Raw genomic sequence first — 23,616 nt, 5'->3', positions numbered from 1 at the left:
AAGGAAAAGAATAACCAACACAGGAATGCAAAAAGAGCATCACGTTTTCTTTTCCACTGTTTCTACTGTAAAAACTTCACTGGGCACTTCTCATTATACTGATATTTTACAACAACATTCAAGTATCTGGCTGCTTGTATTATAAACAACTTGTAAGCATTTGTACTCATGTTAAATAATAAATACAGCAAGGAGTCTAAAACTTTGGTGAAAGAACCAAACAAAGGTTTACTGAGCTCCTATTCATCTGAAAGGCAGTATGACATAGTGATGAAGAGATGTTGGAGCCTGCTGCCTGGGTTTTAACTCCCAGTCTTCAATCTCCTAGCTCTGTGATCTTAGGGAAATGACTTACCTTCTCTGTGTGTTTTCTCTATCATTGAAATGGGACTAGTATTGTGAGAGAGCTCATTTATATAAAGCCTCCACATTAACCCCTGGGCCCCTATTATGTTATCCATGTCTGACTGTTATGTTACCTAAGTTCCTACTACTGTGTTTAAAATTGAGGCATAGAAAAGTGCTTATTTATACATGCAGTTTTCTCATAGCACACATAAGAAGCTTGTGGACACTTGAAATGTATCCTTTTTTTTCCCATTGTTAATATTTTATTGTCTGTCATTTTGAGTTTTTTCCCCGCTATTAAGAAAATAAGCATACTGTACTTACACTTGCTCTTTTGTTAGTTTGTTTTTGGCTTTTTTTTTTTTTTTTTTTTGGCTGCATTGGCAACATGCAATAGTTCTTGGGCCAGGGACTGACCCCGAGCCACAGCAGCAACATGAGTCACTGCAGTGGCAACAGCAGATCCTTAATGTGCTGAGCCACCAGGGAACTCCAGGTTCCTCTTCTTTTTCTTTTCTTTTTGGGAGGGGTTAACATTTTTTTATTAAAATATGGTTGATTTACAATGTTGTGCCAATTTCTGCTATACAGCAAAGTGACCAGTCATACATATATATACATTCTCTTATATTATCTTACATCATGGTCTATCCCAAGAGACTGGATATACTTTCTTGCACTATACAGCAGGAACTCATTGTTTATCTATTCTAAATGTAATAGTTTGCATCCACTAACCCCAATCTCTCAGCCCATCCCACTCCCTCCCCATTCCCCTTGGCAACCACAAGTCTATTCTCTATGGACTTGACATATTTCTATAAGCAATTAACAAATGATAAGTCATCATCTAATTTTTAAAGTGCTTAATTGCATTGTAGGATAGAGTAAATAAAAGATTAGAGTATTATAAAGGCTTATATCCCCCTGAAGCTGGAAGAAGTGTTACATGTTCTGGAAGTGGCAAAGCAATGATGTTGGGAGGCTTCCTAGTGTCAGGATTTGAGTAAGAGATGTGGAAGGCAGAGGATGCCAGAAGGAGCTGGGAAGAGGTTAGCTGGAGTAAGTTCAAGGCCATTTAGCGGAAGAGAGAGGCAGGAAGATGGCAATGCAAAGGAAGCCACAGCTCCACTGCTTAAAATATATGTGTGTGTGTGTGTATATATATCTCCATCACCAACAACTTCACTCTACTTCGTGACCATGTTCATGCTGGTGAAGCCACAAATAAGGAAAGAACAGCAGGCAATTTTCAACTGACCCTTGAAGATATTCTATGAACAATGCGGCTTGACAATATTCAAGAAACATCACATCATTTTATAATTCTATGAACAGTAGTTTAAAGAAAAAACTACTTCCTAAGAACCATTTTTCCCCCAATATAAAAGCCAGCTTCTTAGTGGATGTATTCTAAGGTATGCTGATGTTGTAATATCTACCTGGTAAAAAACTAACACTCTGATTATTACGAATGAAAATATAAATGCAATTTTCACAGCCTTTGAGTCTTTGAAAATATGTTGAAGAGCCCTTCATAGTTCAAACAGAACATCTTTTGCTCTTTTACTTAGGGTCATTGTCTCCTACATTCAACATTCTTTTTCACCACTGCTGTTTATTGCTATGGAATAGTCTTTATTTGCGTGTGAAAGGTACACATCGGGGGAGCTTTTCCCCAAATACTCCCAGGCTCGCCACTTTTCCACGCTGAATCTCAGCAGTGTACGGAAGGGGTTCACTGAGTGCGACGTGCGCGATGGGAGGGCTGCAGGCTGTTTAGCTCCTTCGCCAGGGCGCCTAGGTGGGGACGCTCTAGGAGGACAGGGAGCGCGGAGAACCGCGACGTCTTGCTGAAAAGCGGGAAGGAACGCATTCCGTCTGGCTCGGGAGCTCTCTCTGGACCGCGGGGTGCCAATCCTGGGACCCTTCTGCAGGTTCCCGGCGGGATCCCGGAGCTTCTCCGCCCCCGCCGAGCCCCGCCCCTTTCCCAGCCTCAAACTCCGAGTCCATTCAGACCTCGCTTTCCTCGCCTCGCGCATTGTCAAGCGTGTAATTGGGGAAACTCCTCCCCGCCGGGGCCGCCACGGAGGCGCTGCCCGAGGAGCGGCCGCCTCCCTGCCCCCACCTTGGAGCGCGCGGCTACCGCACAGCGCGCGCAGAGCCCACCGCCCCGCACCGGCGCGCGGCGGGTGGGCTGCCGCGGGGCTTCCGGGCCAGGGACCGCCAGCGCCCACCAGCTCCCGCCACCCAGTTGCGAGGACCCGGCGCCAGTGCGCCGGCGGGGGCGGCGCGCCGAGGGGGCCCGGGCATCCCGCGTGAGCCCCGCGGAGCCGCGCGCAGACCCGGCGGCCGTCGGAGGCGCGGCTGGCCGCCCGAGCCCACACCTGTCCCGCCGCAGGCGGCGACACCAGAGGCAGCGAGGGCGGGGAGAGCCGGCGGAGGCGAGGCCCGCGCTCCGGAGGAAGCGCCGCCCGGCCCCAGGCCTCGGACCCAGCGCCCCACGCTCCGCGGCACCATGGCCCCGAAGCTGCTGCTGCTCCTCTGCCTGTTCTCGGGCTTGCACGCGCGGTAAGTGGCGCCGGGGCTCCGCATCCCCGGAGGCTCCAAGCCTGGAGGTAGGGCGGCGGGGGGCGCTGTCGGCCGGCCCGGGTCCCCGGAGCGCCCCTCTGTCCGTCGGCCGGTTTGTGGCACAGCCCGCCGGCGGCCAGGCAAGGAGAAGAGGGGAAGTCGGCTGGCACCTTACCTGTCCCATCTCCCCGGGACAAGGCCATCTGCCTCTCCTGGCTGGGCGGCTGCAGCCTTCTCTGCAGCCTGAAATATGGGGACTCAGATTAATGGGCTCTTCCCCTGAAGCTTTTAGGATCTGGTGGTTTTAAGGGATTTTGAAAACCAGTAGTATAGGGGAAAGCCGGTGTCTACCTCCTTATCTACCTCTACCCCTCCCCCAAGTGTTCCAGGGGCAGGCGCGTGCGCGCGTGCACACACACACACACACACACACACTCACACATTGAGCGACATTCTGTATCATTTCCATCACTGAAATTTCCCAGGACCCAGGAGTCATGATTTCCTAGCTGCCCAGTTTAAACCGGTCTGGTGAGGAGTCGCTGGGCTGGAGGCAGTAGAGGAGGACTGGGACCAGGTGGGCAGCTGAGTGCCCTGCTTTTCAGAGAGGATTTCCCTCTCCAGGTCCTGGAAACACACGCACAGTACACATGTGCACCCCGTTCACACACAGGAGCATGCACAAACCTACCCCTGTAGAAGGAGCATGTTGACACTGGTAATAAGATTTCTTGGTAGTAACTGTAAGAAATTACCTCACCGTGAATACCCTTAACCTTCTTCCTGGGACATCAGCCAGCTAATGGGAGCTCAGAAATGCTCCAGGAAGAGATGAAAATGGCTCATGAAGAGGGAAGGATAGTGGGACCAGAAGGGTTAAATCCTGTTGCTGTCACATAACTGGAACGTCTGGGTTTGATCCCTTTAATTCTGTCTGGGGCTAGATCTCTGGCCCAGAACCTGCAGACTGTCCTGTAGTTTGAAAATAAGAGCAGCTCTCTTCTTCCTGCCTAGCCTCACCACCCCAAGAATCTCAGGGTACTCCTACCCCCAGAACACTTCTCTTTTGACAGGTCTTCATTTCTTAGATCTGGGAGCTAGAGAGCTGGCAAGCCTTCCTGTGTGCCATAAACCCTGCAGGTATCAGCAGGCAGTACCAGGAGGTCATTCATATTTGTGAAGTACCCAGGAACTAGGAAGGTGCATTAACAAGTCCTACAAGACATGAATGTAAATGGCTTCTCACTCTCTACCTTTGAGAAGCCCTGAGGAAGGAAGTCCTGGCCCTCCCCACCACACACTGCTGAGTCTTTCCTAATTGCTGAGAGTGAGAAAGGCAGGTTTTATGTCGGGGGTGAGGTGGGGGACAGCAGACTCACCAGAGACTCATGGCAGCAACCCCAACCAGGTAGCACGCTCTTTGGATCTTCCTAAGGAGCCAGCTGAGAAGGGAAATGGAATTGTGCTCTCTGAGGTTGCTCCTGCCTGGTTGAATATCTGTTTAGAAGCAGACAACACCAGGCACAACACAGAGGTCCCAGGTCATATCCAGATCTGAGATTACGTCTCATTGGCTTTCCCACTGCGACTGGATGAAATGACCTGCAGTTCAGAGTTGGACAGTCGGCTGTGTAGATCTCTAGATACCTAACATGGGAGAAGGAAAACTGCTCATGGTCCTTATTACTTTATGTGCTTAGTAGGAAGATGTTTGGGTGTCTAACTTGAAACGCTCAGGTGTCTAAGGGTTCCCAAATACCCATACAGTCTCTGGGGATTCCTCATCCTTCCATCTCAACAAGGCAGATGTAACAAATTTAATATATTCTATGTCAGGGTTGGTTCCATGGCCTTGACATACCAATTGAAAAAAAACAAACAACCCAATTTTAAACTAATTTTATTGCTGTATGCCTCTCCTTTGAAAGCATCTTTGCTCTCATGTCTCTGAATAGGTTTTATAGACACGTAAAGCAATCCAATGTCAGGCATCCTCTTTCAAAACTGTTATTAATTCTGAGAGGGTGCTCATTTGCACTCTGGAATGCCTTCCTGGTGTGGAAGAGCCCTGGAGAAGGTGCTGACAGTTGCGCCCCATGTGATGTCTTGGCAGCTCTGTGGAGAGAAAAGCACCCCATTCTGACACCCATGGACGAGCTGCTTCTACATTAAAACACACTAAGTCACACCTGGACCTTGATGACACCTTAAGTGGCTGACTACCTGCTTTCTGAGGTGTAGGAGCTGCTTTTTATGTTCATAAGATAGTTCCAACTTTGTCTCTGTCCTTGTGGTTGAAGAGAAGGTGTAAGACATGAAAATACCATCTGAGGGCTGAGCTGTTGCTTCCCAGTGACAATATGTGGCCAGTCTGTTTTTTTAAGAAAAGACGAATTGCAGTGATGGTGTTTAGGATCCAACAATCCTGATAAGAGAACCCTCATGAAGATTAGATATAACAGTTTAGAAAAAAGGGGCTTTTTGTTTTATTCACATTCCAGTGAGTCCTGAGATGAGATTTGGTTTTCGTCAAGGGGAGTCTTTTCTATAGGGCTGGTAGTCTGGCACCAGCACTGGGAAGCTTGGATTTCATTCTCTGAAGTCCTGCAGCAAACTGACGTGACATCAGGATAGGGAGGCACCCAGTGTCAGCCACTGAGGGGCCCAGATCATCTCTGCCTTTGCCCTGCCTACTGTCTCCCCACAGCTTGATCACAGAGCGGCTGGTATCACTTTCTCTTTTGAAGGGGAAGGGGCCGGAGAGGATGTAGCTGCTGTTTCTTGCTTTGTCTCCCCTCACCTGCCCTGGCCTCTGAGGAAAACGCTTATGCAATTTCAGGAAAACCCTCTCGTCCCCACTTCACCGCTAGAGGGAGAATTAGTCTCGTTATAATACCTGTTATTGAAGCGGCTCAAAGTATTTTTCAGAAACTAAGGCTGTGTATACAGAGAACTGATGGAGGGATGATGTGCTCCTTCTGGGTATATCTGAGTTCGGGGGCATTAGAAGATACAGAGCATGGAGAGCATGGGCTAAGCTAGTCTGTGCTGGTGAGCTGTTCTGGGAAGGAAGGCAAAGGGGAAGAGAGGAGGGGAGAGGAAGTGACAGACAGAAGAGGGAGAGAGGAAAGCTGTGAACGAGTTGGAAGGAGTCCTGAGAATGTTGTATGTGATTTTGCTGAGGCAGTCTCTCCCTTTGTTCATAGCTTCCTAAGTGCCTTTACTCTGGACCAAACTGCCAGGTCCTGAGGGGCAGTGGTTGGTTCCTAGTAATCCATGTCCTGCAGAACCTGTGTCAACCCACTTTTTTTTTCAAGTTGATAAAATTAATACTCCTGACAATATTCCTGATAAAACAAAATATTCTGCAGTGACATTTTGTTTTTAAACTTTATTTATTTATATAGGCTACAGTTGTGGCATATGGAAGTCCGGGGCCAGGGACTGAATCCAAGCCACAGCTGAGACCTACACTACAGCTGTGGCAATGCTGGATCCTTAACCCACTGTGTTGGACTGGGGATTGAATCCCCGCCTCATTAGTAGCCCCGAGCCACTGCAGAGACAACCCGAGATTCTTAACCCACTGCACCACAGCAGGAACTCTTGTAGTGGCATTTTATATTCTGTAGTCTAATTTGTCAAAGTTCTGGCTTACAAATAATGAAATGAAGTATATCACTTCTTTAAGATGTGTCTCAAATTTTACAAGTTCCTGTTGATGGTGGGTGAGTATTCAGTGCGAATAAAAATCCACAGCAATTTATAGTTCCAATGGATGATGTATTTTACCCTTCTAGTCAAGAAATAGAATTACAGTTTAGTATAGGCCTAGGGAAAACTTAAATGGAGTCAATCTTCGAGATGAATGTCATATACTCATTATCAAAATCTCATATATATTCATATAGGACCAGACAATCTGACACTGCTCTGGTCTATGTTAAGGCCAGTTAACACTGATAAAAAAGACTCATGTACACAGTATATGGCATACACATATGATTATATGTGTGTTATCATTATATTATTATTGTATATAAATATATATGATTCTGAAGTTTTAAACAAGGTAGCAATAATGAACTTTAAAAAGTTTATCTTTTTTCATGTATTTCATGGTCATCATAGATCGTTTAGATGATTCCAAAAATTAAAGAAACATGTCCCAGAGCACAACTGCCCTGAGATGTTGTTGCCATTTTGACTCTGTCTGGGAAGCTACACAGAAATGAGCTCATACATAGTCAGGACGAATCAACCTCAGTGCAGTTTTTTCTATCCTGTATTTTGTTCTCTTTGGTGAAGAAAAAAAGCCACACACACTGACAAGCCATAAAGGAAGAAGATTGCGTGCTTGTTTGTGTGACAAGTTTTTCTGCCCTAGTAAGTGGCAGGCCCCCTGGAAGTACTACTTTAAAGAAGAGACTGCTCTTTTCATGCCCTGCTGGCTGTACTGCTAAGATGGCCTCACTCACTGAGAAAACTAGCTTGTCTTTTTGAGGCCTCTCCATTCAAGTACTTCTGTGAGCCTGGATCACCCAGGAGGTGGCTGTCAGGCTCAGCCTTGCTCAGGACAGACTCAGAGATGCTCATCATTTATTTGAACCCCTTTATCAAGGGGCCAATGATTAAGACATATTAGAAAGATTTTAATTTTTTTTTCTTTTTATGGCTTCACCTGTAGCATATGGAAGTTCATGGGGCACAGGTTGAATTGGAGCTGCAGCTGCAGCCTATGCTGATTGATTGCTAGTTGGACTTCTTGCATTGGATGACTTATTGCAATGTCTATGGTTTAACATGGACATAGATTCATTTTTTGTCACATTTAATGAAAACATCATGGTATATTGATAGCAGTGGCATTCTTCTTACTGGATTTTTTCTAATTTGTGTTTTGTTTCATTTGTTTAATTTTAGATAGAGGTAATCTGTTGGTTGGGCTGAGGGTCCTGGGGATTTTCTACTTCTTTCAGTAGTGGTTGGGTGGGCCTCGCTTAAGATACTTCCTGGAGTTCCCACTGTGGCGCAGTGGGATCGGTGGTGTCCCTGCAGTGCTGGGACTTAGGTGCAATCTCTGGCTCAGTGCAGTGGGTTAAAGATCCAGCATTGCTGCAACTGCCCTTTAGGTCGCAGCTTTGGCTTGGATCTGATCCCTGGCCTGAGAACTCCATATGCTATGGGGCATCCAAAAAAGACACTTCCTGGAGCCATTGCTACAACTTGTATGTCACACTTTGTACCGTTATTACAGGTCCAGAAAAGTGGAAGAGGATGAATATGAAGATTCGTCGTCAAATCAAAAGTGGGTCTTGGCTCCCAAGTCCCAAGACACAGACGTGACTCTTATTCTCAACAAGTTGCTAAGAGAATATGATAAAAAGCTGAGGCCGGATATTGGAAGTGAGTATCGATGTTTGTTATTCCAGTAGAAAACATACTGTGATGATATGTTTTTAAGGTTTTTATTTTAAATAGTGGTAAATCCAGAGAAAGTTGGAAAGATAGTGCAGAATCACACAATTCATGGTTGTCAAACCAGGAGTTGACATTGGTATCATGTGTGGCTGAGGCTCCATGCCATCTTGTCACGTGCAGAACGGCGTTATGACCACTGCAGTTGAGATGTAGAACTGTTTCATCACCAGGAAGATTCTTCTCCTGCTACCTCTTTAAAGAGTCAGACCCATTTCCCTCCTCCAGAATTTCTAATCTGTCAGCCACTCACTTGGTCTCCCTCTCTGTATTTTTGTCATTTTGAAAATGTTGCATACCTGCAGTCATTCAGTATGTGACCTTTTGAGATTGACTTTTCTTCCCTCAGCGGAATGACTCAGGGATCCATTTAAGTTGTTGTGTGTTATCAGTAGTTTGTGCTTTCTTATTGCTAAGTAATTTTCCCTCGTATGGATGGCCCCTAGTTAGTGTAATGTATATTGAGGAACATTTTGGTTGTTTCCAGTGTTTGTCTATTACAAATAAAATTACCGTGTGTATATGTATGCAGGTATTTGTGTGGATATAGGATTGCTGGGTCCTGTGATAAATGTTTATTTTTTTTAAAGACTGTCAAACTCTTTTCTAAAGTTTCTGTACCATTTTCTGTTTCTATCAGCAATGTATAAGAGATTCAGTTTTTCTGTATCTTCACCAGCAATTGGTATTGTCACTATTTTTTGTTTTGGCTGCCCTAATAGGTATGTGTCTAATGGGTTGATATGTCATCGTGATCTTAATTTACATTTTCCTAATTGTTAGTGGCATTGAATTCTTTTTTGTGTTTATTTTCCAATAATTTAGCTTCTTCCTCCAAATGTCTCCTCCTATTAGTTGCCCCTTTAAAAATTGGATATTTTGTTTTGTTTCTCCTGCTTTGTTAAGAGTTCTTCCTATAATGTAGATATGATTCCTTTGCCAGATGTAGTTTGCATATTTTTTCCCCTCACCATGTGGCTTGTCTTTTCATCCTTTTATCAAGATCTTTCGTAGAGGAAAAGTTTTTTAATATTGATGAAGTCCAATTTATTGATTTTTACAGTTTGATGAAACATACTTCTGAAGTAATATTTAAGAACTCTTCATGAAGCCCTAGTTCCTGGAGATTTTCTCCTTTGTTTTCTTCTAAAAGTTTTATAATTTTATGTTTTACATTTAATTCATTATCAGTTTTGAGTTGATTTTTAAATGAAATCAAGTTGATATCATTTCATATAAAATCATTTTATATAAAAATCAACTCAAAACTGATAATGAGTTAAATGTAAAGTTTTTTTTTTCCTTTGCTTATGGATATCCAGTTATATTATTACCATTTGTTGAAAAAGCTATCTTTCCTTTTTGAATTATGTTCACACGTTTGTCAGAAGTCAATTTCTGTGGGCTGTTTCTGGGTTCTCTGTTTTCTTCCATTTGTTTCTGTGTCTATCACTGTGTCAGGACCTGCAGTCTTGCTTATTATAGCTATGTAATAAATCTTGGAATTGGGTTAGGATGATTCAGTCTATTTTTATTTTTCAAAGTTATTTTAGCTCTTATAACATGCGTTTTCATGTGAATTTTAGAATTGTTTATAATCTACAAAAAATCTTGTATTAAATCTTTATATCAATTTTGGGAAAAATTGATGTTTTTACTGTGTTGGGTATTTTATTATTTATTTATTTTGTCTTTTTAGGGCTACACGTGTGGCATATGGAGGTTCTCAGGCTAGGGGTAAAATGGGAGCTGTAGCTGCCAGCCTATGCCACACCTATAGCAACGCCAGATCCGAGCCGTATCTGTGACTACACCACAACGCACGGCAACGCTGGATCCTTAATGCACTGAGTGAGGTCAGGGATTGAACCTGCATCCTCATGGATGCTAATCAGATTTGTTTCCTCTGAGCCACAGTGAGAACTCCTATGTTGGGTATTTTAATCTATAAACATGACAGGTCTCTATTTATTTAGATCTTCATTAATATTTTGCCTTCAGTGTTTTACAGTTTTTAGAATACAAATTCTGAATATATTTTGTTGGATTTGCATCTAAGTATTTCATGGTTTTGGAGTGCTTGTAAGTGGTACTGTGTTTTAAAATTTCTTTTCCTCTGTGTTCATTTCTAGTATACAGAAGTAAGGTTAATTTTTATAAGTTAATGTTGTGTTCTCTGACTTGATGAGCTCACTAGTTTTAGGAAGTATTGTTTGTTTTTTCATAGGTTCCTTGGGACTTTCTATGTATATCATCATGTCATCTGCAAATGAGACATTTATTTCTTGCTTTCCAATGTGTATGCCTTATATTTATTTATTTTTTTCTTGCCTTATTGCCCTGGCTAGAACTTCCAGTGTTCGTGAATAACAGTAGTGTGAGTGGACATCTTGTTTTGTTCCAGATCTTAGAAGAAAAGTGTTCATTTTTCACCATTAGCTAGAGATATTTTATATATATTCTTTACCAAGTTAAGAAAGATTCTTCTATTCCTAGTTTTCTGAGATAATTTTTTTTTTATCATGAATGGATGTTGAACCTTGCCAAATACATTTTCTGCATCAGTTGATTTTGAGCATGTGATTTTTTTTTTTAATCAGTTAATATGGTGGATTACATTGGTTAATCTTCAGATATTGAACCAGCCTTGCATCCCTAGGATAAACACCATCTAGTTATCATATTTAAAATTACTTTTTTAAAGAAAAACTTTTTATATATTGCTAAATTCTATTTTCTAATTCTTTATAATCATTTTACTACTGGTTGTACCTATAATAGTATTCATTGCTTAATTTCTTTTTTTTATTACTCAATTTATTACATTCATAGTTGTACAATGATCATCACAATCCAATTTTAAAGGATTTGCATCTCATAACCCCAGTGCATCCCCCCCACCTGCCAAACTGTCTCCTTTGGAAACCGTAAGTTTTTCAAAGTCTGTGAGTCAGCATCTGTTCTGCAAAGACGTTCATTGTGTCCTTTTTTTCAGATTCCACATGTCAGTGAAAGCATTTGATGTTGGTGTCTCATTGTATGGCTGACTTCACTTAGCGTGATAATTTCTAGGTCCATCCATGTTGCTAGGAATGCAGGTATTTCATTCTTTTTAATGGCTGAGTAATATTCCATTGTGTATATGTACATCTTCTTGACCCACGCCTCTGTCAATGGACATTTAGGTTGTTTCCATGTCTTGGCTATTGCAGAGTGCCTCAGTGAACATCGGAGTACATGTGTCTTTGGAAGTTGTGGTTTTCTCTGGATAGATGCTGAGGAGTGGGGTTGCTGGATCAAATGGTAATTCTATGGTTAGTTTTCTGAGGCATCTCCATACTGCTTTCCACAGTGGTTGCACCAATTTACAATCCCACCAACAGTGTACTAGGGTTCCTTTTCCTCCATACCCTCTCCAGCACTTCTGTCTGTAGACATTTTGATAATGTCCATTCTACTGGTGTAAGGTGGTGCCTCATAGTGGTTTTGATTTGCATTTGTCTAATAATGAGTGATGTTGAACATCTTTTCATGTGTTTCTTGGCCATCTGTATGTCTTCTTTGGAGAACTGTCTGTTTAGATCTTCTGCCCATTTTTCGATGGGGTTGTTGGTTTTTTTGGGATGGAGCTGCAGAAGGTGTTTATAAATTTTGGCGATGAATCTCTTGTCAGTGGGTTCACCTGCAAAGATTTTCTCCCATTCTGTGGGTTGTCTTTTCGTGTTGTTTAGGGTTTCCTTTGCTGTGCAGAAACGTTTCAGTTTGATTTGGTCCCATTTGTTTATTTTTGTTTTTATTGTCATTACTCTTAAGAGGTGGATCAGAGAAGATGTTGCTGTCGTTTATGTCAGAGAGCGTTTGGCCTAGGTTTTCCTCTAAGAGTTTTGATAGTGTCTGGTCTTCTATGTAGGTCTTGAATCCATCTGGAGTTTATTTTTGTGTCTGGTGTTAGGGAGTGTTCTCATTTCATTCTTTTCCATGCGGCTGTCCAGTTTTCCCCGCACCACTTATTGAACAAGCTGTCCTTTCTGCATTGTGTAGTCTTGCCTCCTTTGTCATAGATGAGTGGGCTGTAGGTGCTTGGGTTGAATCCTGGGCTTTCTGTCCTGTTCCAGGGATGTATATTTGTGTCTTTGTGCCAGTACCATGCGGTTTTGATGATTGTTGCTTTGTAGTATAGCCTGAAGTCCGGGAGCCTGATTCCTCCAGCTCCATTTTTCTTTTTCAGGATGTCTTTGGCTATTCTGGGTCTTTTGTGCTCCCAAACAAACTTTAAACTCTTTTGTTTGAGTTCTGTGAAGAATGTCCTTGGTAATTTGATGGGATTGCATTGAATCTGTAGATTGCCTTAGGTAGTATAGTCATTTTGATAATGTTAACTCTTGCAGTCCACGAGCATGGTATGTCTTCCATCTATGTGTGTCATCTTTGATTTCTTTCATCAGTGTCTTATAGTTTTCAGAGTTCAGGTCTTTTGTCTCTTTAGGTAGGTTTACTCCTAGGTATTTTCTTCTTTTGGATGCGATGGTAAAAGGGATTGCTTTGCTAATTTCTTTTTCTGCTCTTTCATGGTTAGTGTATAGAAATGCCATCGATTTCTGTGTGTTGATTTTGTATCCTGCGACTTTTCCAAATTCGTGGATGAGCTCTAACAGTTTTCTGGTGGAGTCTTTAGGATTCTCTAGGTATAGTATCATGTCATCTGCAAATAGGGATAGTTTTACTTCTTCCTTTCCAATTTGGATTCGTTTTATTTCTTTTGCTTCTCTGATTGCTGTGGCTAGGACTTCCAGAACTATGTTGAAGAGTAGTGGCAAGAGCAGACATCCTTGTCTTATTCCTGATCTCAGTGGGAAATCTTCCAGCTTTTCACCATTGAGAATGATGTTTGCTGTGGGTTTGTCATATGTGGCCTTTATGATGTTGAGGTAGGTTCCCTCTGTGCCCACTTTCCGAAGGGTTTTTATCAGAAATGGGTGTTGGATTTTGTCAAAGCTTTTTTCTGCATCTGTTGAGAGGATCATGTGGTTTTTATGCTTCAGTTTGTTAATGTGATGTATCACACTGACTTATTTGTGGATACTGAAGAACCCTTGCATCCCTGGGGTAAATCCCACTTGATCAGGATGGACAATCCTTTTAATGTATTGTTGGAAGTGGTTTGCTAGTATTTTCTTGAGGATTTTTTGCATCGATGTTCATCGGTGAAATTGGGCTGTAGTTTTGTGTGTGTGTGTGTGTGGTATCTTTGTCTGGTTTTGGTATGCGGGTGATGGTGGCCTCATAGAATGAGTTTGGGAGTATCCCTTCCTCTGTGATTTTTTGGAATAGTTTCAGAAGGAGAGGTGTTAGCTCTTCTCTAAAGGTTTGATAGAATTCGCCTGTTTAGCCATCTGGTCCTGGACTTTTGTTTGTTGGGCGTTTTTTAATCACAGTTTCAATTTCAGTTCTTGTGGGTGGTCCCATCATCTCTTCTATTTCATCTTGGTTTAGTCTTGGAAGATTGTGCTTTTCTAGGAATTTGTCCATTTCTTCTAGGTTTTCCATTTTGTTGGTGTATAGTTGCTTGCAGTAGTCTCTTATGATCCTTTGTATTTCTGTGATGTCCGTTGTTACTTCTCCTTTTTCATTTCTATTTTTATTGATCTGAGTCCTCTCTCTTTTTTGCTTGATAAGCCTGGCTAGGGGTTTATCAATTTTGTTGATCTTTTCAAAGAACTAGTTTTTTGTTTCATTGATCTTTTCTATGGTTTTCTTTGTTTCTAGTTCATTGGTTTCTGCTCTGATCTTTATGATGTCTTTCCTTCTGCTACCTTTTGGTCTTGTCTGTTCTTCTTTCTCGAGCTGCTTTGGATGTAATGTTAGCTTGTTTATTTGAGCTTTTTCTTGTTTCCTGAGGTGGGGTTGTATTGCTATAAACTTTCCTCTTAGAATGGCTTTTGCTGCATCCCATGGGGTTTGGAGTGTCGTATCTTTGTTGTCATTTCCTTCTAGGTATTTTTTAATTTCCTCTTTGATTTCTTCAGTGATGCATCGGTTGTTTAGTATCATGTTGTCGAGTCTCCACGTGTTTGTGTTTTTTGTAGTGTTCTTGTTGTTGTTGATTTCTAATCATATAGCATTGTGGTTGGAAAAGATGTTTGATATGATTTCAGTTTTCTTAAATTACCAAGGCTGGATTTGAAGCCCAGGATGTGATCAATCTTAGAGAATGTTCCATGTGCACTTGAGAAGAATGTGTATTCTGTTGCTTTTGGATGGAATGTCCTATAAATATCTGTTACGTCCATCTGGTCAAATGCAGCATTCAGGGCCTGTGTTTCCTTACTGAATTTCTGTCTGGATGATCTGTCCATTGCTTTGAGTGGGGTATTAAAGTCCCCCACTATGACTGTGTTATTGTTGAATTCTCCTTTTCAGGTTGTTAGCAGTTACCTTATATGTTGTAGTGAACCTATGTTGGGCACGTAGATATTTAAAATTGTTACATCTTCTTCTTGGGTTGATCCTTTGATCATTATGTGATGTCCTTCTTTGTCCCTTAAAATATTCTTCATTTTAAAGTCTATTTTGTCTGATATGAGTTTTGCTCCTCCAGCTTTCTTTTGATTCCCATTTGCATGGACTATTTTCTTCCATCCTCTCACTTTCAATTTGTATGTGTCCCTAGAAGTGAGGTGGGTCTCTTGAGAACAGCATATATATGGATCTTGTTTTTGTATTCATTCAGCCAGTCTTTGTCTTTTGGTTGGGGCATTTAGTCCATTAACATTTACGGTAATCATTGATGTGTATGTTCTTATTGCCATTTTATTAATTGCTTTAGATTTGTTTTTGTTGTTCTTTTTTCCTCCTTCTTCTCTTATTCTCTCCTCTTGTGGTTTGATGACTATCTTTTGTGTTGTATTCGAGTTGATTTTTCTTATTGGTGTGAGTATCAATTGTAGATTTTTGGTTTGCAGTTATTCTGAAGTTTTCATATGAGTCTATATATATATATATGAGATTGTTTTACGTTGTTGGTCTCTTAATTGCAAGTTCATCTCCAGTGTCCTGATTTTGTACCCTCCTCATGATTTCTGATTTTGGTGGCATAATTGTGTGTGGATGTTTTCTTATCTTTACTATATATATACCCCTACTGGTGAGTCTTGTCACTTGTGGTGTATTTATTTCTGGTTGTAGTCTTTTCTTTTCTGCCTAGAGAAGTTCCTTTAGTATTTGTTGTAAAGCTGGTGGAGTGTTGCTGAATTTTCTTAGCTTTAGCTTATCTGTGAAGGTTTTGATTTCTCCTTCAAATCTGAATGAGAGCCTTTCTGGGTAAAGTAATCATAGTTGGAGATTTTTACCTTTCATCATGTTAAGTATATCATGCCACTCCCTTCTGGCCTGCAGAGTTTCTGCTGAAAAATCTGCCAGTAACCTTATTGGGCTTCCCTTGTATGCTATTTGTTTCGTTTCCCTAGCTGCTTTCAAGATTTTCTCTTTGTCTTTAATTTTGATCAGTTTGATTAATATGTGTCTTGGGGTATTCCTCCTTTGTTTTATTTTATGTGGTACTTGTTGTGCTTCCTGGATTTGGCTGATGGGGGTTGGGCCAGATTTTCCCAAAATGGCCACCTCCAGAGAAAGGCATTCTGCTGAATATTCCTGAGAGCTTTGCCTTCAGTGTCCCTCCCTCACAACAAGCCACATTCACCCCTGTTATCCCAGGATGTCCTCCAAGAACTGCAGTCAGGTTTGACCCAGATTCCTATGGAGACTTTGCTTTGCCCTGGGACCCATTGCACATGAAAGTCTGTGTATGCCTTTTCAGAATGGGGTCTCTGTTTCCCCCAGTCCCGTGGAGCTCCTGTGCACAAGCCCCACTGGCCTTCAATGCCAGATGCTCCAGGGGCTCTTTCTCCCAGTGCCAGATCCCCAAGCATGGGGATTTGATGTGGGGCTCAGAACTCTCACTCCTGTAGGTGAGTGTCTGTGAACCATTTAGTTTCCAGTCTGTGGGGCTTCTCACCTGGGAGGTATGGGGTTGCTTATATCTTCTAATCACCCTTTCTACTTCTTGATGTGGCCTCCTCTTTGTCTTCTGGAGTAGGATATCTTTTTGAAAGTTTCTGGTCCATTTGGTTGAAGCTTGCCCAGCATTTAGTTGTATATTTTGCTGTTTTTAGGAGAGAAGTTGAGCTCCAGTCCTTCTATTCTGCCATCTTAATCCCATCCCCATTTCATTTCTGATAACAGTAATTTGTGTCATCTTTTTCTTTGTTAGCTTGTTGTAAGTTGGTTTCATTGACTCTTTTTTTTTTTTTTTTTTTTTTTTTTTGGTCTTTTTGCCTTTTTCTATGGTCGTTCCCATGGTTTATGGAGGTTCCCTGGCCAGGGGTCTAATCAGAGCTGTAGCTGCCAGCCTACGCCAGAGCCATAGCAACGTGGGATCCGAGCCACGTCTGCGACCTATACCACAGCCCACGGCAACGCCAGATCCTTCACCCACTGAGCAAGGCCAGGGATCAGAACCTGCAACCTCATGGTTCTGTCAGATTTGTTAACCACTGTGCTATGAAGGGAATTCCTCACTGACCTTTTCGAAGAACCAACTCTTTTTAAAAATTAATTAAAATTTTTTAAAATTATTCTTGACTTACGATGTGCCAATTTTTGCTGTACAGCAAAGCTACTCAATTATATATATATGGGAATATATAAAATCATGCACATATACACATACATTCTTTTTTATATTCTTTTCCATCATGATCTATTCCAGGAGATTGGTTGTAGTGTCCTGTGCTATAAAGCAGGACCTTGTTTATCCATTCTAAATGTAATAATTTGCATCTACTAACCTGAAACTCCCAGTCCATCCCACTCTCTCCCCATCCCCTTTGGCAACCACAAATATGTTCTCTATGTCTGTGAGTCTGTTTCTTTTTTGTAGATAGGTTCATTTGTGCCATATATTAGATTCCCTTTATAAGTGATATCATGCGGTATTTGTCTTTCTCTTTCTGACTTATCTAGCATTCTGATCTCTCATTGTATCCATGTTGCTGTGAATGGCTTGCTTGCTTGCTTGCTTGCTTGCTTTCTTTCTTTCTTTCTTTCTTTCTTTCTTTCTTTCTTTCTTTCTTTCTTTCTATATTTTTTCCTACTCTACAGCATGGTAACCCAGTTACACTTACATGTATACATTCATTTTTCTCACATTACGTGTTCCATCATAAGTGACTAGACAGAGTTCCCAGTGCTCCACAGCAGGATCCCGTTGCTAATCCATCCCAAAGGCAACATTCTGCTCTATTTACCCCAACTTCCTAGTCCATCCCACTCCCTCTGCTTCCCCCTTGGCGACCACAAGTCTGTTCTCCAAGTCCATGATTTTCTTTTCTGTGGAAAGGTTTCTTTGTGCCCTGTATGTGAAGGTGTGTTCTAACTTCATTGATTTGCACACAGTTGTCTAATTTTCTCAGCACCACTTTAAGAACTAATCTTTTTGCTTCATTATTTCTCTCTATTGTTTTTGTATTTTCAATATTATTACATTTTGCCTTTTATTTTTATTATGTGTTTTCTTCTGTTTGCTTTGGGTTTATTTTGCTTTTCTTTGTGGTTTTAGAGTCTCGACTGGAGACTCTTCTTTTCTAATGTAAGCATTTAGTGCTCTATGTCACCCTCTCTGCACTGCTTTAGTTGTATCCCACAGATTTTGATATTTTGTATTTTCATTTTCATTCAGTTCAATGTATTTTTTTATTTCCCTTGAGTTTTTTTTCCCCCCTTAAATCATGGATTATTTAGAACAAGTTTTTAGTGTCCAGGTATTTGGAAGTTTTCCTCTTATCTGTTACTGATTTCTAGTTTGATTCCACTGTGATCAGAGAATGTACTCTGTATGAGTTCAAAATTCTTTTCAATTTGTTAATATTTCATTTATGCCCCAGGACATGCTTTGTTTCAGTGAATGTTCCATGGTGACTTGAAAGGAATGTGTATTCTGCTGTTATTGGATGAACTGGATCCTGTTTGTTGAGTTCTCCTGTATCTTCATAGGATGCACCTAGACCATGGCTTATTTCCTCTTCTCCACGGGGCTCAGTTTCATTTAGAGCCCTAGCTTGTATGTCCTCACTCTACCCAAGCCACACTTTCCCTCTGTTTTTCTAAGTTTGAGGCTCACATCTCCAATTCTTCTGTAGCAGGACATAGAACTGCACTGGTTCCAATAGGCATAGAATTTCAGAATCCTGGTGGGGCAGTGGGCAGAGGGTTTGGAAATGTATGTCCTGTGCAATGTTGGAATAATCTTACCATCTTTCTCTGTCTCAGTTGCCTCTTTCATACCATTAAAGAAGGGGACAAGATTACTCTTAAACTTCCTTCTAGCTTTAAGGTATTTATTCAGTGAGCAATATATCTAAATTACCATTGCACAAGGTTCATAAATTCGATTGTCAGCATAGTTTTCCCATCATAATTACATAAAAGCTCTATCCAGTATGAAAAGTGTACAGCAATTCTGCATTCATATGGAGAGAGAAAATTGAGGAAATGTTACTAATTTCCTCATTAATTGTTAGATACTGTGCCTGACCTTAGAGAAAAGATAAATAAGACTTGCTCTTTGCCTTTGAGGGTAAGTTTTATCCAGTTGGTCCTTTGCCTATCCTGTGCTAGAACACACCTTGGTGTTATGCAGCACCACATTCATCCTCTGAGGGGGAATATTGAACATGGGTGGAAAGTGGGTGAACTTGGCTTCCAACCCAGATCTCTCTGGCTATAGCTAGATCACTTAGCTGCTGCACTATTTATAGAAAATGCAAGGCAAGCCTATTCAAAATCAGGGCACCCCTCCTGCACACTCACAGGAGTACTTAGAAGGGGATGTACTAAGGCTTTGTCCTGTGCAACAGGCAAGCAGAATTCACAATTCTAAAGATTTTATTTATCCTCTATTACGCAGAGAATTGTGAATTTTCCAAATGAAACAACATAAGATAAAGAGCGGATGCTTCATTTTTAGAAGGCAGATCTTCTGAGGCCACATGTCATTTGGTTCTCAGAAGCCATGTTCATATATCAGAAGAGCTCTGTGGTTGTTGAGGGAGAGAGATTTTAAAAACGACTAAAAGAGTTCCCTTGTGGCTCAGGGTTAAGGAACTGGCATGGTCACTGCAGTGGCTTGGGTACCTGCTGTGGCATGGGTATAGTCCCTGGCCCTGGGAACTTCCACATACCCAAAAAATAAAAATAAAAATAATACCATAAGCAGGACTCTCCTCTTTGAAAGTTGCACCATGCACACTGCCATGGCCCAGGGGCAGCAGAGTGATCTAGTGAAGGGCCCCAGGATCACTGGGTACCTTAGGACTCCTCTTCCTGTCTCCTTTAAAGGCTAAATGATATCTGAGTGGCAGAATCCAGCAACTCACTGATGTTCAGAGAAACTGCCTAAGGACAGCTCTCTGGTAAGACATACCGAATTAGGCATCATTTTCTTTCATGGTTTAAAAGGGCTGTACTTGAAGGGATAACTTACTATAAATATCTGAATTTCTTTTCTGATGACTTCTTCTCACATGTAGCACTGTTTTATTTGTTGTCACCATCATGCCTCCTCATCAAGGTGCAGTCAGTGTATGTTTACATAATACAGTTGCTGTGCTTGGCTTTATCAGTCGTTTGTTGTAATTACCAGTTTATTTGTTCACCTCGCTTATCACTCCCCAGCCCTCCCTCAGCCAGTGTGCCCATCTTTACTGAGCTTTCTCTCTGCACCCAGCCCTGGGTCTTGGTCAGGTGGGGAGCAGCCCTGACGCAGTCTACATTTGGGTCCTTCTGAGGTGGGGGGAGGGGAAGGGGAAGGGAAGGGGTTTGCAGGTAGCCCCTAGGATTTGATAATGCTGTTCTCATTTTGGAGTAAAGCAGGACTGTTATAGCTCTCCCTGGCTTCACCTCCTTGAAAACTCCCCTTACTTCAAGGATAAAGTCCAAGCCTGTTCAAATGACATAAAGAGATAAGCTACTCTGTTGCCCTTGACTACTTGATGTGTCATACCCACTGGGGACATGCATACTCCTCTTCCTCATCTGCATCCTTGTTTTGGCTGTTATCTCGTTCCAGCCTCTTAACCCCTTTCTCCTATTTGTGCATCGAGCTCATTCCTGCCTCCCTTCCAGCCTTGATGTTTTCTGCCATGGCCTGCACTCCTTTACCTCCCTGCCAGGCTGGATCAAGTGTCTCTCCACTGATGTCTTCTAGCATCAGTTTTTCCTCTTTTTCCACGAAATTAATACATTTTGAAGGACTGTCTCGAGGATGATGTGATGTGTTATAACCACAAAACAGCCCCTTCAACGTCTTTGTGTGTTTTCCACAAGTCTGCAACTGAGACATGTCCTCTCAGACACAGTTCCTAGTTCCTGACATTATTTTTTTAGGGCCACACCTGTGGCATATGGAAGTTCATACACTAGGGGTTGAATTGGAGCTGCAGCTGCAGTTCTGTGCCACAGCCACAGCACCACTGGATCAAAGCCTTATCTGTGACCTATCCCACAGCTTTCAGCAACGCCAGATCTTAACCCCCTGGGCGAGGCCAGGGATTGAATCTGTGTCCTCGGAGACACTGTGTTGGGTTCTTAACCCACTGAGTCACAACAGGAACTCCCCTATTTCCCAACTTTAGCTGCGTCCTTTTACTTTGGTCTGTCTCAACTGCATCGACAAAGATCCAACATCAGGAAGTAAATTAAATGGCTCATCATTGTTCTTGTCACCAAAAATAGAGAGAATCGAACAGACTCATTTGTGTTGCATAGAAGTAATGCATCCACATGTTACTCTAATTAGTTTTCATAATACAAATTGTGATCATTGTGTTTTAAAAATACTCACTGTTTTTCCAGCTCCCATCTCTCCTCAGCCACCTTCTGCATTATGGATGTTTCTGTTTTAGCTCCCGGTCTTTAACTATCCATCATCCTAAGTAATACTTCAGCTGTGTCCTCTGTTCGTTCAGGGCCATGCGGGGTGCCATTTATCTCAGCAACAGATCTTGTCATGTGGGCTCAAAAAGGCTGGAGGAGGATAAACCTTTTAATAAGATAATTGTGAAAAGGAACGGAAATGACCTGAGTGAGTTTTTCTCCCTTTAGGGTTTCAAGAAATTTGAAGCCCTCTCTTGAAAATAGATGATTACAGAGTACACATTCCCTCCCGGTCCATAATCTAGATGGTCTATGCCAAAAACAATCAGTGTTGGGAAAAATAAAATTGGCTTTTAAAGGTGAACGAACACTGGGAAGACATGCACAATGCATAGAAATGACCCGATTAAGTCAGTCAGACATCTAGAAGGCCTCCTCTTGACTGTGTCCATAGCTATGTTCATTTTCTGTTCTTCTTCCTCAGGTGTTGGCCTGTCTGGATTTCTTTGCCAGGTGTTCCTAAAGCTTATATTCCCGGCTTAGTTACAACTTCTTTTAGATGTGGGATAGGGAACATCCAGTGTGGGAGGAAGCTGATTGCAGGGGTGAGGAGGTGCCTCCCAGTGGGGGCTGCCCACCCGCCTCACCAGAGTCAGTACACGTGGGAGAGATGCCTCTGGCCCTTCTTTCTTTCAGGCTTGTGGGGGTGTATGTGACCTGGACAGTCCCCTTGGGTACTGCAGAAGGAGCTCTGGCCCCGCCGGGGGTCATGTTCTCAGTAAGGTAGGAAGAGGGAAAATGACTAAATAGTGGGAATATGATCTCCAATGTGAGAGGAGTTAGTTTTGTTGCAGATAATCTTTGTTAAAAAATTAGGAAGTTCCCTGGTGGTGCAGCAGGTTAAGGATCTGGCACTGTCACTACTGTGGCTTGGGTCACTGCTGTGGTGCAGGTTTGATCCCTGGCCTGGGAACTTTCATATGCCTCAGGCATGGCCAAAAAACAACCAAACAAACAAAAAACAAAGAAAGAATCATCTGGGCCTTAAAGTATAATTTTTAGAGCAAGGCTTATCATGCTGTTCTTTGATTTCTTTCAGTGAAAAATCATGAGCATAACTGGGTTACCAGAAGAACATAAAATGAATGCTTACAGGAGTTCCTGCTGTGGTGCAGTGGGTTAAGAATCCAGCTTAATGGCTTGGGTCACCACAGAGGTGTGGTTTCAATCCCCAGCTTGTTGCAGTGGGTCAAAGGCAGCTTGCATTCAATCCTTGGCCCTGGAACTTCCATATGCAGCAAGTGAGGCCATAAAATAAAAAATAAAAAAAAGAATGTTTACAGACCATTGGTCATAGATATGATATGCCTGGAATAGCCCAAGGAAAGCCAGAGGAAGCCCCCACGTGTTCCTCACCTGGTTCCTAGTGTGTGTAAATGCTTCAACTCCTGCCAAGCCTAACCAGGGTTTTGAGAGTTCTGATTGGATCACAGAATTTGAGGGAATTTTGAAATGTTTGAAGGGCTGTACAATGATTTAAATAGTAAGGTACTATGATTTACCTTGGTTATATACCATTGTCCCTCATTCCAGTGGGTTTCATATCTTAAGAAAAAATAAGAGACACAAGGTTTTCATTCAAAGGAAGGAGGTACAAAGCTTGAGGTTCAGGTGCTTGTGTGTTAGAGGAAAAGGGGTTGGAGGAAGGGTGTGGGATCTTCTGGGGTCCCTAAAGCATAGCAGACTGTTAGGTCACAATCTAACTGCCTTAGCTGGGTGCTGGTTTTTGGATGAATGCTCTTCCTAACTCAAGTCAAACTATGTTTTCCTTTCTTTCTTTCTTTCTTTTTTTTTCTTTTTCTTTTTATGGCCTCATCTGCCACATGTGGAAGTTCCCAGGCCAGGGGTTGAATCAGAGCTGTGACTGGGGCCCATGGTATAGCCATGGCAACACAGGATCCAGGATGGATCCTTAACCCACTGAATGAGGTCAGGGATTGAACCTGCATCCTCACAGAAACAACATTGGGTCCTTAACCCACTGAGCCACAATGGGAACTCCTCTTTTCTTACTGCACATCAAATGACCGTCTCCACTGTACGTTTGGGTTAGCCTGGCCAGTCCTCACCTAAAAGCCACAGCCTAGTCTACAGACGGATGAGTTGTCATTTCCGGGCAATAACTTTATATCCAGAAAATAATTCAAATGCATTCACTCCACTCTCAGAACAGATGTAGGAGGAGAGGAAACAGGCACTCTTAATTGCCATGCTTGAAGGAAAAGCTAT

The 23,616-nt window shown here is 42.2% G+C and overlaps 1 protein-coding gene across 1 annotated transcript in view; it reads left to right on the top strand.

Annotated features, from left to right (window-relative positions):
- Positions 2,655–23,616, top strand: part of GABRG3 (gamma-aminobutyric acid type A receptor gamma3 subunit) — a 609,132-nt gene continuing 588,170 nt past the window's right edge. The window contains exons 1-2 of the mRNA XM_021098602.1: positions 2,655–2,919; positions 8,177–8,325. Coding sequence (XP_020954261.1) covers positions 2,867–2,919; positions 8,177–8,325 — 202 coding nt within the window. The 5' untranslated portion in view covers positions 2,655–2,866. The remainder of the gene's footprint in view (positions 2,920–8,176; positions 8,326–23,616) is intronic.

Source organism: Sus scrofa, chromosome 1 (assembly GCF_000003025.6).
Source record: "Sus scrofa isolate TJ Tabasco breed Duroc chromosome 1, Sscrofa11.1, whole genome shotgun sequence".
Classification (NCBI taxonomy): domain Eukaryota; kingdom Metazoa; phylum Chordata; class Mammalia; order Artiodactyla; family Suidae; genus Sus; species Sus scrofa.
This window is presented reverse-complemented; position numbering and strand designations above follow the sequence as displayed.